Source organism: Phocoena phocoena, chromosome 1 (genome assembly GCF_963924675.1).
Source record: "Phocoena phocoena chromosome 1, mPhoPho1.1, whole genome shotgun sequence".
Lineage (NCBI taxonomy): Eukaryota > Metazoa > Chordata > Mammalia > Artiodactyla > Phocoenidae > Phocoena > Phocoena phocoena.
This window is the reverse complement of record NC_089219.1, coordinates 76,334,977-76,350,200: the sequence shown is the minus strand read 5'-3', so window position 1 is coordinate 76,350,200 and position 15,224 is coordinate 76,334,977. Positions and strand designations below refer to the sequence as shown.

Sequence of the window (15,224 nt, the reverse complement as noted above, 5' to 3'; positions counted from 1 at the left end):
ATAGAAGTACTGTTGATTAGAGTTTTATAAAACCTGTATATTAATTGGGGTTGGATTTACGTATTCCATGAATTGAAAATCTCTCAATTAATCTTGATTTTCTTTTAAATTCTTTAGAAGGATTGTATGCTATGGTTTTCTTCAAATATAACTTTCACATTTCTTAGTTTTCTTCAAATATCTCTGGTTACCTTATTGACTTCCCTTATCAATTTTAATTTCTATTTTTTCCCTGAGGCTTTCTAAGTAGACCACATATCGTCTGCCTAGAAGCAATTTTCTCTCTCCCTTTCTAGTAGCCCCCCCTCTTTTAACCCCCCCAACATGTTATTGCATTGGCTACAACTTTCTAAACAAGATTAGATAACTGCTAACAGTGCCCACTCCTATCTCATTCCTGAGAATGTCTAGCGATTCCCTATTAAATATGAGGTAGGCAGTTGGCTTTCAATTGATGTTCTGCATCATATTAAGGAAGCCTTCTATTGTAGGCAGTACTGTCATTTTTGTAATGGTTTCCAGGCCTTAAAAGTAATTTAAAAAATTGGTAGATAAGCAATAAATGCTATTTGTATGTTATAATAAGATTTATTGTTAAGAGGACATGGTAATCATGTCAGTTTTGCAAATGTTATCTGTGCAAGGATGAACATGCTGTATATGTGGATATTTCTGGAATATCCCTAGGAAGGAATAGGTACTAGTCAGCTTTTCTCTCAAGGGGATATACAGTGTCTGTCTGGAAGCTTAGCAAGAAGTGGGAAAGGCAGATGTCAGGGCTGAATGGCATCCGTGGGCTGAGATTTGAGAGGTCCATCCAACATATGATCACGTCAGGGGAGTGGCCCTGGGGAGTGGTCTCTGAGGTGCGGAGGGAACAAGCCAATCAGATAGACTGTGTACGGCTCTGGGAGGCACTTAGTGTCTTTTTATACCTAAAGTGACATAAGAGTGAGGGAAAATGTCATGGTAGTGGACCAAGCTGACAGAGTTTGAATGTAATAAAGAAAGAGGAAAATGGAGAGCAGTAATGCTCCTGTGGGAGAAAGGGGAAGCCAAGGCTGAGCTCTGAGCCCAGTGCAGCTTCCCTTGGAAACTATGCTGAATAAAGACAGTAACCAAACCAAAGCTGAGTGCGTCTCCTTAAACAGCCATCAGGGGAGTCGAACTGGAAGCAAGAGTGAAGAGGCGTGTTGTGCCAGCTCTAGTCTTTAAAAAGAGGTGGTTGTTTTTAACTGAGGCATAAATGTGCAAGCTTATCAAATTCCTTTTCAGAATCTGTTGGAATAATCATTTAATTTTCTTCTTTTACTTGATATACTATATTAATTACTTACCTAATATCATAGCATTTTCAGACTTCTGGAAGACATCCTTCTTGACCTTAGTGTGTTTGTTATTCCCTTAATTATGCCAGGTGTAACGTACTATCCTTTTATTTAAAACCTTTTTAGAAAGCTGTATCTACAGAATTCTTTTTCATGCCATCTGTCAGGTTTTAGTATCTGAATTATGCTAGCTCTCTAAAATAAATTGGGAAGTTCCCTTTTACATTTGTACTAAAGCAGTTTGTTCCCTGAAACTTTTGATTGCAAGAACTCACCTGTAAAATCACAGCAGCAGAGGTACTTTCTAAGTGTTCAGTTTGCTTCCTATTGACACCATACAAGGTTTTATTCAAATTGGGAGAAGTTTTCTGTTTTGTTTTAATATTTGGACTGTCTTCCAGCTAAATTCCACAGTCTCTCACAGGCCCATTCAAACTGACATAGTTCACACAGATAGTATTCTACCCTCAAGGCACTGAAGCTTTGTTTATGTCACTGATTATGATACAGGAAGATGGAGATACTGAACGTAGCACCTGTGGATTTCTTCTAGTTGTACACACACACACAAAGAGGCAAATGATTTGTAGCTGCAGAGTAGAGAATTCAACTAATTAAGACACTTGTAAAGTGAACAAAAGTAGTAGTTTTATGGGAATCTGAAAAAGACGGCACTAAGAGTGAGAGATAGAAAATAAGACAAAAGACTGACATTTTAAAAGTAATCAATTCAAGACAAAATTGTTTGCAATTTAAAATAGTTTGTGAAAAGTTAATCAAAATATACATACATTACTGGTTTTTTTCTTTTATTGGATAAGTAGAATTTCTGGTCATTATCGTACTCATTAAATACTCCCCATCGTAGATGAGCCCATTCATGGACAAATACCCTTCCTGTGAAAAAGTATTTTAAACACCTGATTACAATAAGAATGGTAAAATTACCCTCTTAAACTAAGAGAAAGTAATTCTTCTGAATGCTATTATGCTTTGCTATGTTTTTTTTTTTTTTTTTGATTAAAGGTTCGATTTCCTTAGAAGGAACAATCTGATACGACAATTGCACATTTCTATAAAATATGACTGTTTATTTTGGATTATCAAGTGTCAATTAGGCACCTAGTAAGTGCAAGGCAGCTATTCATACAATGATAAAACAATTGCCCTGTCCTCACATAGCTCATGGTCTAGCAGATGACACATATCATTTTAGATAACTATAATCCTTAGGGGTGCAAGTGTAATGATGGAGGTCAGTCAGCACAGGCTGACCTATAGGGCAGCCAGGGCAGCACCCCCAATAGGTCCTTCTCCCTAATGACTCATATGTGGACAAACCTCAAGCCCTGCCTACTCCACATCTGCCTTTTTCTTCTTTGACCTATTCTCATCTTTCCAGTCTCATTGCCAGTTACTTCTGAACTACTGCAACACTCACTCAACTGGCCTCCATGTCTCCAGTCTTCAGTGACTCCACTATGGTGCTCAGGGTTAAGTCCAACTTCTCAATATGCGTACAAGGTCCCTGATGATTCCGGCCCTATTCCTCTCTGCAGCCATATGTCTTGCTCTTCTCCACCCACTTCCAAAACTCCATAATGACAATGGATTCTTGAACTCCTTTTACTTTCTAGAGCCACATCACGCTCTTGCTCAGCTCTGGTTGTTTTTATATATTCTTCCTTGGTTTGGAATAATACTCTCTCCCTATCTCTGACTGAATAACTCCTACTCTTCTTTCAAAATTAGGCTTGTATCCACCTAGAAGCCTTCTCTGACATCCTCAAACTGGTCCAGGTACCCCTCCTTATCACTTTCATTATATTCCATTATGGCGTTTATCGTGTTATATTGTCATTGCTTCTTACTTGCCAGTCTCTCACTACAGACTCTTGTCTCCATGAGAACAGGTACCATGACTTCTTCACTGACATGTCTGGGCACATACTGTCTAGAACTTAATAGATACTTAGTATTTGTTAAATTTGGATGAATGTTAGTGACTTATGTACAGCTCAGTTTTTCTGGAATGTAAATTCCCAGGTAGGCTGAATTTGGAAGGTTAAGTGAGGAGGTGCATGTTAAGTAACCCTAGTATCTCACATTAAGGATTTTAGATTGTTCTCAGTGCTAGGGAACAACTGATGGCCTCTTAAAGGCAAGGGAAGATTGTGAAGTAGCAGGCGTGGAGTCACAGTACAGAAAGGAGAGAGTATAAAGGAATGACATTGTATATGGTGACCTTGATGGCTGGAGTGGGCCCAGGAGTGGGTTGGAGCAGCTAAGTAAATCAGTTCAACACATATTTATTGAGCTATACATTGGCAATTTTCTGTTCGTGTTATGGAGATGTTGTAAAAGAACAACAAAGAGGTGTGTTTGTTGGACACTTCTTTCTGAGAAGGTCTGTAAAAGTGCTCTAGCGTATTTGGGGGTGGGGCATGCAAGCACCAAGTGCTATTTTGTTTGCTTGTTTGTTTTCTCTGCCTTGCCTATTTAAATGAAGAAAATCAAATTTGTTCTCATCTTTTCAAAATGGTAAAGAAACCTAGTACAAGTTATTAGTTAACCTAATTAGTTAATACTAATCACACTTGATTATACTTGGAAAGTACATATTATATATACTCCATTGCTGGTTTCTTTTCATCTTTTCTCCAAAGATTGCTCTATTTGGTTCATATGGGAATGCTAAATGATATTTTGTGAAGGAAAATTTGGTTTTTTCTTTAGTCACACATTTTTGAGAGCTGAACAGCAAGGATATTCTGTCTGATACTCCAAGTGAGGTCCAAGGTCAGGCAGTATCAGCATCACCTGGGAGCTTGTTAAAATGCAGATTCTTGGGTCCTACCCCACACCTACTGAATCAGAATCGTTTTAACAATCCGTTTATAGTATGAACGCACATTGAAGTCTGAAAACATGATGCATGTCTGCCATCTGGTAGCCACTACCTGAATTGCAAGCAGGAGGTTTAATTTGTTCAGGTGTCTCACCACAGAGTAATAGAAACCCAACATTACATATTAAACTATTTTAGAGTTATTATCTGATACTAATCTGAAAATTTTAAATATTATATTTACACACATATATATGCAGAATATGAAGAAAATAAATTTCTAACTGAGAAATGCACTATTTGGAATCTGTTTTACATGAAAGAAACATACTATAATAGTCTATTTTATGTTCTTACTCAGAAAGATAATGCTATTGTTGATCCATTTGCAACGTAAAATTATTAAGTTATGAGAAATATAACAGAATATTTCATCTCTACGCATACCTTGTGATCCGTATTGAAGCAACATTTTTCCTGCTAGGAACCCAGGAGTCAGATAAATTTTATTACCCTTTTCTCCACAGCGTCCCATATGCTCAGTATAGGGTTCATCATTACCTGTTGGATTAGGTTCAGCAACCAGAACATCAGCCTGAAATTCAAGAAAAAGTTTTCGTCATTACAAAATTTCAGCAGATGAATTGACCTTACTTCACACCATCATATTCTGAAACAATTTTATTTGATTCTAGAATATTTTGATGAAAAAAACCTGAGTCACAAAAGGAAACCAAATTTAAAAAAAGAACTTGATATTCTCACATTTTTGTAGGTCTCAAGTTTGGGTTTCACATATTCAGGTTTTGTGCTCCAATTTTGAGGAATCAAAATGGCAACATTTTTGAAATAGAATCTTTTTTCTGTAGCTTCAAACAGATATGGAGATGCCTCTGTCACCATATCCTGGTCGGGGGAGAGGGGAACATAAACAAGAGCATTTAATGACAGAAAAAAAGATGAAACTACCAATTATTCAAATTTACATCTGTATCTCACATTTCCGAAAACTAGCTATTTATCAAGCTTGGAAGAGGAGATTGTTTTGTTAATAATAATAGCTAGCCTTTTTTGAGATTTTTTACCACATGCTCTGTGTCACAGTGTAATGGTTGACAGTGAAGACTCCAGAAGCAGACACTAATCCCAGCTGCACCACTTATGGTGGGACATCAGAAATTTCCTTGAGGGAGTTCCCTGGCAGTCCAGTGGTTAGGACTCGGCGCTTTCACGGCTGGGGCCTGGGTTCAATCCCTGGTTGGGGAACTAGAATCCCACAAGCCTCGTGGCGTGGCCAAAAAAAAAAAAGAAAGAAAAGAAATTTCCTTCAGCCCTCCTGAGCCTCAGTTTCCCCATTTATAAAATGGAAAATATTACAGTGACCAGCTCATAAGGTTATTGTGAGGATCAAATGAAGTCAAGAAAGCATTTGGAACCGTGTCTACTTAGCACAAGTGCTTATCAAATATTAGCTCTTAGTTTCATTTTATATGATCCTTTGAGGATCAGTGAACCTTTAAGGGAGAAACTGAGAACTAGAGAGTATTATAGTCTCAATATCTCACACCAAGTAGTAGTGGAGAGAAACTCAAATTAAAATGAATACAACTTCAACACCTGCTGACTCCTGTAATAATTTGGGGGCTAACTAAATGTTATGATAGTATTTCTTTTTAGTATAGCACTAAGTGTTAGATGTAAGGAAGTGGCATAAGTATATAATCTCTTTTCAAATTATGCCTAAACTTATTTCTCTAAAACAAAAGAGCTGTAGCATTAAATTATAAATGCCTCTGCAGATTCCCTGAGATGCATCATGACAAGATAGTATTGATAGAAAGGATATTACAAGATATTTATTACAGAAAGGGAAATTGAGTCTATTAGGGCTGAAAATCATTGAGAAACACAAAAGTGAGTGTAGACAGAGGGAAGAAGAGGACTGAAGACTGAGCTCCAGGAGCCCCAGTATTCAGAAGTGGGAAGAGGAAGAGCCAGCAAAGGAAACTGAGAAGCAGCAGCTGGTGCACGGGAAGGAAATCAGAAGGCATAGGGTGAGAGTGTTTCAGGAAGGAGAGAGTGATCATCCGAGTTCAATGCTGCTGAGCAATCAAGGAAGATGAGGACTCAGAACTGAGCAATGAATTTGGCAACCTGAGTAAACCATTTTGTGCAATGGCGACAACAGCTCCGTATGAGTGAATTCAAGAGGGTGGGAGGTGAGGAAGCAGAGGCAGTGAAAACAGACAGCGGGTCAAGAAGTTTTCCTACAAATTAAAAGGGAATTGAGAAATGAAGCAGTAGATGAAGGAAGACTGCAGGGCAAGGGAGTTTGTTTGCTTTTTTAATGGGAACTATTATATGTATATGCTAATGGAAAAAAAAAAAAAAAAAACCTGATAATGCAAGAGAAAAAAGGGATCATTGCTGGAGGAAAGTCCTTGCTGGAATAGACCAGAGTGACTAGGCTCCGATGTCTAGGAGGTTGGCCTTAGGAGCAGAAACAGTTCATCACTGTATGGGGAAATAGTACTTGGGTGCTGATGCAGGGGTGAATCCTGCTCTGTTCCTTGCTAATGGGTTAAACTTGCGGAATTTATTTTGTCTCCCTGAGCTTCAGTTTCCAACCTTTCACATGGTGATAATAATGGTTGCCTTGCTAGTTTTATAAAAGCCCTCCAAATGATTTGCATCTCCTTCCAAAAAAAGCCAGATTTTAAACAATTGCTAGGAGAATTTAACGTTTTATAATTTTTTAAAATAAAAATACTGAGCCAATATCACCAGAAAGCTGGAAAGTAGGTATAAAACTTCCTATGTTAGAGTATTATATTACAATTTGACTTGTGAAATGTACATTTTCAGTGTCTCCTAGGAAGACGACTAAGCAGCATGAAATGTCTTCTGTTTTAACAGAAACATTAATAATGGATCTTTGCTTTGGCATCTGTTCCATATTTTGAGAAAGTGACCTCATATCCAAAAAGACACAATCTTTTGAGGTTTGAAGAATGTTGAGGATGAAGTTTATAGGATGGGCTGGTAATTCCTTAAGGATAGGGATAGTATATTGTTCACCACCGGATTCCTGGTACCTGACATAATGTAAATGCTCTGTAAATATTTGTTGAACTAAGGAACAAATGAATGAGTGAAGAGGTTATAATGAGGGGCAGACTCTCCAGGAGCACCAAGACCAAAGATGCCTGGGCTCCCATACATTGAGGAGGTCCCAAACGGCTCCTGTTGTTTATCTTTCTTGTGTGGTGTGTGTGTGTGTGTGTGTGTGTGTGTGTGTGTGTGTGTGTGTGTGTGTGTGTGTGTGTGTGTGTGTGTGTGAGAGAGAGAGTGCTTCTCCCTGATTCTCACTCCCTCATCTTATGACCTGTGCTCCCACTGCTTCTGCAATACTGATGAGAGTGTAGTTGCCCTGGATGGAACTGCTGCAGCGCCACCCACCGGTGTTGCAGGTGGAGAGACGCTCGGACTGCCCTGCTGAAGCAAGTACAATATTTAAGAGCTGACTTAGAGGCTTCTGCTCACACAAGGACACCCGGGGGAGAGTCTCCACAGAAAGCAGAGACTGAGGGATGACCAGGAAAGTGGCAAAACCCACAGTGAGGTCCCTCGACTGCGGGTCTGGAACATCAAATAGGAACTCACTTTTATTAACTACTCAGTTAGGGACTCTGAGCACACTATTGCCCTTAAAAGTGCTCCTGTGACAAAGAAACGTGGAAACCAACCTCTCTCATACCAACTCACTTAGGGCTCATAACAAAAAACCAATTTAATAATTGTAAGGAGAAGTATATTTCTCTGGAGGAACCCCCCAAAGAGAGTGAGGTGAAAGTCCTTTTGCTTTTGCTCTAAAGCACCATACAAATACAAATTACCACTGTCCTTAGAGATGCTAATGTGCTCCTTCCCGCTTGTCCCTGAGCACCACTGACTGTCCAGCCGGAGACAGAAACATACTGGTCACATTTTCCTCCAACACTTTCCTGGTCTCTTGCTCCAAGTGGCTATTTCATTTTTTTCTGATGCCATTCCTAAGTTTAGAAGCAATCAAAGACTCACCCAAGTTTTCTGATTGTTAAGAAATTTCAGAAGGCATGAATTTCCCTTTCACTGATGGCAGTAATATCTGATGGTCTTCTGGTTTAAGCAGGTGAACTTCCTCTCCCCCTCGACTGCTGTACTTCTCCAGCCCCAAACTCCTCTTTGTGGTAGAGATGGTTCTCTCCCCAAACTCCATCTTTCTGGGTTTGCTCCTGTTCAGAACAAGGAACCTTTCGAGGAGACCCTTGGGGCCCTTGCCCTATTAACTTCTGAGCTCACACTCAGGAACTTTGCCCAGAAACAAGTCTCAGTCCCTTTGGCTTGGTGAGGAATGATGAGCTCTTTCTATCTAGGATTAAAAGTAGACCTGGGGATTGATGATTTGCTCTTACTGTGTACCAGGCACTCTGCATGCATTTTTAAAGTTTTTCTAAGTTGTTTTTTTTTTTAAAGTTTTTCTAAGTTTTTGAGATAATTTTAGACTTAACAGATAACATGCAAAAAATGTACAGAGTTCCCATATACCTTTCACCTAGCTTCCCTTTTATGCATGCATTGTTAATCCTCACAAAGCCCTGTGAGAAAGATACTTATTATTATCCCCATTTTATAGACCAGTACTTCTGTTCATTATGCAGTAATGTGTGTGTGTGCTACAGCCACCTCTGTGTGTGCTACAGCCACCTCTGTGTGTGCTACAGCCGCTTTCCAGGGTGGTCTTTTATAAGACATTTCCCTCATATTCTTTGCTGTTTGCTGTTGTACAAAACCTCTCTAATCTCTCTATCTTACAACAGTTAGATGCCTCTGCCTGGACAGGAAGAGTCCTCTTCCCTAATTTTTCCTTCCCCTACAGAAAAAGCAACAAGTGGAGTGAGGCTGCTCAGCAGCCCCAAGAGGACACTTTGCATTGGGGCTGGGAAAATGCAGGGTTTCCTCACACTGTAAGGGTCGGGCTTGTTCTTAAGTTAGAGATTTGCATCTTGGACTCCTATATTAGAATTGCAGAGAAGCAGGTTACAATTAGGAGGATAAAAGGAGACTCTGATATGAGCCAGTGGTAAAATCAGGCAAAGGAGTTACCCTCTGCGCATCTCACAATATCTGCCAAATGTAGTTGGCTCTGCCTCGGTTGCAGAACTAAATAATTTTCAATGAAATCATTTATTAAGTGCCAACAATATATCAAGCTCTGAATTATGTGCATTGCATTTATTATCTCATCTCTCAGAAGAATCATAATGGTTGTGTTATTATTTCCATTTTATAGCTGAAGAAATGAAGACACAGGTATAAAAAAAACTTGCCAGTGTCACGCAGCTGGAGTTAGAGAACTCACGTTTCCTCTATCACAATATTTTGCTTAATTTTTCAAAAAAGCATGGATAATTACCATCTACGACTTACCTTTATTTGTTGAATGAGTGTTTCATCTTCTGGCACATTAGGGTCAACTGCAATGACAATGCCTTCATAGCCATTATTATTCAGCTGAATGAGTGAATCACTCAGGGCCCCTTCCAGAAGGTGAAGGACCAAGATGAAAACCGAATTCTTAAATGACCCCATTGCTGTACACCTCCCTTTGGGTTCTCTCTTTGGAAAATGTTAATTATGGAGGCATCTTTCTTTACCCCTATATATATGGATATATAAACGCACGTTTTTCCAAGTTATCAGAAGTGGTTTACCACAGGACTTTAACCCCTTAACCCCAAATTGTTTCACTATTGGATTTGTCACCACTCTGAGGAATGCTAACTATAGCTATCATTATGATAACTATAACTTCATCTCAAATTTTGTGTACTTTTAAATATTTGATTTTGAAAAGAATATTAGCCTTGCCTTCACCTTTGCCATTTCCTCAAGGGTGGGGAGCCATATCTGGTTCCCTGGCAGGACTCACAGCTGACGAGCAGCTTTGCCATTGAAAGATGTTTACTTCTTACAAATGTTTGTCCAGCCAGGGACACTGACCCACCCAAATCCACCCTCTAACCCCTGCCTGCCCAGTGGAGGCCTGACTGTTCTGCGTATTCAGTACGCATTCATTAAGTATAAACTGTATATCCAGTTATCCCTCATGGTGGTCTTTATTTTTATCGTCTTCGATCTTTATGTAACCTCAGCACCTCTCGTTACTCCCTTAGACAATCTACTTGCACCAAAACATTAGCAAGCCACATTAGATATTATTGAATATTCTATAATGAAAAGATAAAATTTATATCTCACTGTGCAAGGGAAACTCCCTCAAGTTTCCTCATCAAACCTCTATTTCACTATTCCGTAGCTTCTACTGCCCAGTAAAATTCAAATTAGCATTCAATTATTTTACTGAAATTAAATGTCTCTCAGAACATGAATAGTGGACTGCCAGCTACTGCATAGATTCTTTTAAGTTTGCCAAATCTCAGTTGAAAACTCAAATTGGTCTACCAATTCAAATTGGTCCTATATTCAAATTACTTGAAATATCCCTTCATCTCATAACTTCATTTGATCTTCACACAGTGATAAGCATCAATTTCATCTCGTCTGTCTTTGACACTCACTCGTAAAAATTAAATTGGTACTTGTTGCTAATAATTAGTACTTATTGCTTAAGTATGTAATCTTTAATCAATCAAAAGTGAAGCATTGGAATAGAGTGGAAGTACTCAATGATAAAATAGTTGTCCAGATAATCTAAATATACTTTTATATAAAAATAATTTATTCAATTCTTATTGAATAAATGTATGCATTTATTATACATATGTCATAAAATATTTTACATTTTAAAATATCTCATACCCCGCCCCCCACTATACGTGTCTCTCCTGGGTTCCCTAGAAAAGAGAGTCTAAGACAAGCTTATGTGAAAATGATTTGCAAGCTTAATCCCAGAACAGTGAGAGTGAGAAAAAGGGGAAATGATTCAGGGAAGCCTGGGAAGCAATGAAAGGTGCTTACTAAGCTGGCTCTGGAATAGTAAACAGACCCAGCAGGCCACCCTGCAGGTGCACCTGCCCTGCTTTCTGGGATGTCTCCTAATGGGCTATAGGAGGAAGGAAAAGTGTTTGGCCCCTTCTCATCTCCTACAGGTGATCTCCTGCAGGTGATCACCCTTCTGCCTATGTCACCCAGCCCATTCAGCAGCTGCTTGGAAAGAAAATCCTATGCCCTGTGGTGTATAAAGAGCCAAAGATTCCAGGTGGTGCCTGTTGACCTCTGGCAGTAGAACCACTTGGGCCTACAAGGAGTAGGTAGTGACTGAGGAGGAGTAAGTGCCCATTGGGTCAAGCGGACAGGTGGGGCCAAACAACCCTAAGGAGCTTCAATAAGATGAGTCCAATACAATTTACTTCTTGAACTGCTCAGATCCACTCACGTCCTTTCATTCTATCTAGCTCCGATATTATAAGTTAAGGCTGGAATTGGGGGCAGGGGCACAAGCTGTCTCACTTTTTCCCTGAGAGAGGGTACAAGCCCTCTTACAGAATCATTCATAGAATCTCCTTCGAAGTGCTGGCCAATTGCAATCTCCTAAAATACCCAAAGCGACAGAGTTATTGAAATAAATCACAGTGCCTGCTGCTATAGCTGGTCTCAAGGCCATTATAGATATGTATTATCTCCTTCCTTCATCACCAGTTTCCCTCATTTTTAGCCAGCATTTTGACTGATCTGTGTTTGTTTGGTTTTTTTCCTGTTGGTATAACCCAGCCTTTCCTTACTGAGCGGTCTGAGCCTTTAGTTGCCTTGCCCTTGCTGGGCTGTGGCTGGTGCAGGTGCCTATGACAGGGGTCACCGGTATGACAGATCCAGATTAGGTGCCTCCTCATATTTTGTGTGGCCTTCCCTGCTGGCTGGGCCTTGGCTGCTCCCTCAATGGAGAGTCCTTGCTGCTGCCTCGGTTGCCTTATCTCCTAACACCACTGGCTCTTTGCTTCCCCAGGAAGAGGGCGGAGTTTAGCATGGCCTCCACTGGACAGGGTGTGGTGGCAGCCCCACTCTCTCTGGTGCCCAAGTTCAGCCTAAACAGATTCACAGAGGCTTTGGCTCACATAAAGCATCACCCCATGGCACCTGGGATCTGACTTTGTCAGAGGCAGTGCAGATGGGCCAAATGACACAAACCAGAGGTGCAGGGAGTTAGCACCCTGAGAGACAAACTTTCACCAAAGTTTATATTTCCAGCATCCCAGAAGTCTTTGTTGTATTCCCTTCTAGTCAAAAACCTCCAAATGGTAATTGCGATACTGACCTCCAACGCCACGCTGATTAATTTTACCTGTTTGTGTACTTTATATAAACAGAAATATAAGTATGCCCTCTTGTGTTTGGCTACTTTCACGTAACATTTTCTGCGTGAAATTCAGCCATGTTGTTGTGTGTAGCAGTAATATGTTCTTTTTCCATTGTATTTCTTTGTAAAAATATACCACAATTTACTTACTGCCTTTGATGAACATTTGGATTATTTCCTGTTTGGGGCTATTTTAAATAACACTGCCATAGACATAAGCATTGACTTCAGTTGGGTACATACCAAGAGTGGAATTGCTGGGTCACACGGTATATGTATGTCTAGCCATTGTCGATCGGCCAAATACTTTTCAAAATTGTTGTATTGATCCACATTTCTACCAGTACAGGGTACTGCTGCTCTTTACAATTTTGTCCACTCTGCGTGGGGTATAATCATATAGTACTGTGATTTTAATTTGCATTTTCCCTGATAACCAATTTTGTTATATACCTTTTCATATAATTACTGGTCATTTGGATATCCTCTGTTATGAAGTGCCTGTCCAAGTCTTTTTGCCCAGTTTTTAATCAGGTTAGTATTTTCCTTGTTGATCTAGAGGAATTCTTTATATGTTCTGGGTATTGAGTTCTTTATTGGATGTATGTATTGCAAATATCTTTTCCCAGTAGGTGGCTTGCCTTAATGGGTCTCTTGGATGAACAAAGGTTCTTAACTTTAATGGAATTCAATTTAATTTTTTATTTTATGGGTATTGTTTTTGGGGTCATATTTAAGACAGCTTTCCCAAGTTCATGAAGATGTTATACAATATTCTATTCTAGAGGTTTATTGTCTTATCTTTCACAATTAGGTCGGTGATCTATCTCAAATTATTTTTGTGTGTATAATGTGAGGTAAAATTCAAGATTTTTGTTTTGTTTTCCTCTCTGGATAGCAATACATGCAGATCATTTATTGAAAGGACCATCATTCCCCCCCACTGAATTGCAGTTGTGCTTTTGTTGTGAATGAGTTGACTGCAAGTGTGCAGGTCTGTTTCTGGACTCTATTCTGTTCTATTGGTCTATATGACCAGGCTTACCTCAATACCATATTGTCTTAGTTACTGCTGGTTTGTAAGTCTTGATATCTGGTAATATAAACGCTCCAGATTTGTTTTTCTTATTTCAAGATTATTTTGGCTATTTTTAGTCCTTTGCATTTAAATATAAAATTTAGGATCAGCTTGGAAATTCTACCAGAAAAAAACTCCTGGATTTGACTGGATCACATTAAATTTATATGCTCATTGTAATACGTTAGCTAAATGACACACCCATCAGTGCCATGACAGTTCTGAGGTCAACCATAAAAGGCCAAAAAGTGGGCGGTGGCGCAGTTCCTGGAAATCTCTACCCCTTCTCCAAAATAGTTGGAATAATCCTCCACTCATTAGCCTATGCAATTACCCAGCCCGTAAAAACTAACCACCTCATATTTCGGGGCCTCTCGCCTTCTGAGATGGCCCACACTCTGTCGGTAGAGTGTATTTATTTCTCCCAAGGTCATTCTAGCCTTTTTGAGATGGACTGAATTCTATGGAATGTGTATCTCTCTAAGTAAGTCCACTTCTTACCTAAAAAAAAAAAAAAAAAAAAAAATTATACATCAGTTTGGAAAGAATTGACTTGTTTATAATATTGAGTCTTTCAATCCATGGACCTGGCATATCTCTTCATTTTAAGTTTATTTACTTGATCTCAACCATGTTTTATAGTTTTAAGGGTAAAAGTCTTTTGCACCTTTCATTAAATTTATTTCCGTGGTTTTTAAAAGTTTGGGGGGTGCTATTATAAATGGTATTTTTATAAAATTTCATTTTCTGATTGTTTATTGCTGGTATATAGAAATATATTAGATTTTTATGTACTGACCTTTCATCCATGGAGCTTGCTAAATTCATTTATTTCAGATAGTTTGTAGATTCTTTTGGATTTTGTGTTTATAATTATGCCATCTGTGAATAATAACATGTTTACTTCTTCCTTTCCAATCTTATATCTTTTATTTTGTTTCCTTCTCTTATTACACTAGCTAGGACCCCCCAGTACAACGTTGAATACAGGTGGAAATCCCAAGTGAAAAAGCATCCTATATTTGGCCATTAAGTATGATATTATCTAGAGATATTTTGTAGGTATCTTTATCAGACTAAGAAAGTCTCCTTGTATTCCTAGTTTGCTAAGAGTTTTCTTTTTAAAAATCATAAATAGGTTTTAAATTTTATCAAGTGCTTTTTATGCATCTATTGAGATTACTATATACCATATACCACATATGATATACCATATATGATTTTTTTCTTTATTCTGTTAATATGGGGAATTACATTGATTGAGTTTTCAATGTTAAATCCCTCTTACATTCCTAGAATAAATTCTTGAATTTATTTATTTATGTGCTATATAAAAAGAAGTGTGTTGCTTAATTTCCAGACACTTGGGGAGTCTCTAGTTAATCTATTATAGATTTCTAGTTTAATTCCACTAGAGTCAGAAAGAATACCCTAAGATTTAAATCATTTGAAATTGGTTGAGTCTTATTGTTTGCCTCAGCTTATGGTCTATTTTGGTAAAACGTTCCATGTGCTTTCAAGAAAAATATTTATTCTGTAGTTGTTGGGTTACAGTGTTTTATATATGTTAGGCCAAGTTAGTTAATCATGTTATTCAAATTGTCTCTTTTCTTA

At 38.6% G+C, this 15,224-nt stretch overlaps 1 protein-coding gene across 1 annotated transcript in view; it reads right to left on the bottom strand.

The window, feature by feature from the left end:
• CLCA1 (chloride channel accessory 1) overlaps positions 1–9,807 on the bottom strand; it is a 36,707-nt gene extending 26,900 nt beyond the window's left edge. The window contains exons 1-4 of the mRNA XM_065898213.1: positions 9,646–9,807; positions 4,942–5,082; positions 4,624–4,771; positions 2,120–2,225 (exon numbers count right to left, since the gene is read on the bottom strand). Of these exons, the coding sequence (XP_065754285.1) occupies positions 2,120–2,225; positions 4,624–4,771; positions 4,942–5,082; positions 9,646–9,807 (557 nt within the window). The remainder of the gene's footprint in view (positions 1–2,119; positions 2,226–4,623; positions 4,772–4,941; positions 5,083–9,645) is intronic.
• Between the last annotated feature and the right edge of the window lie 5,417 nt (positions 9,808–15,224).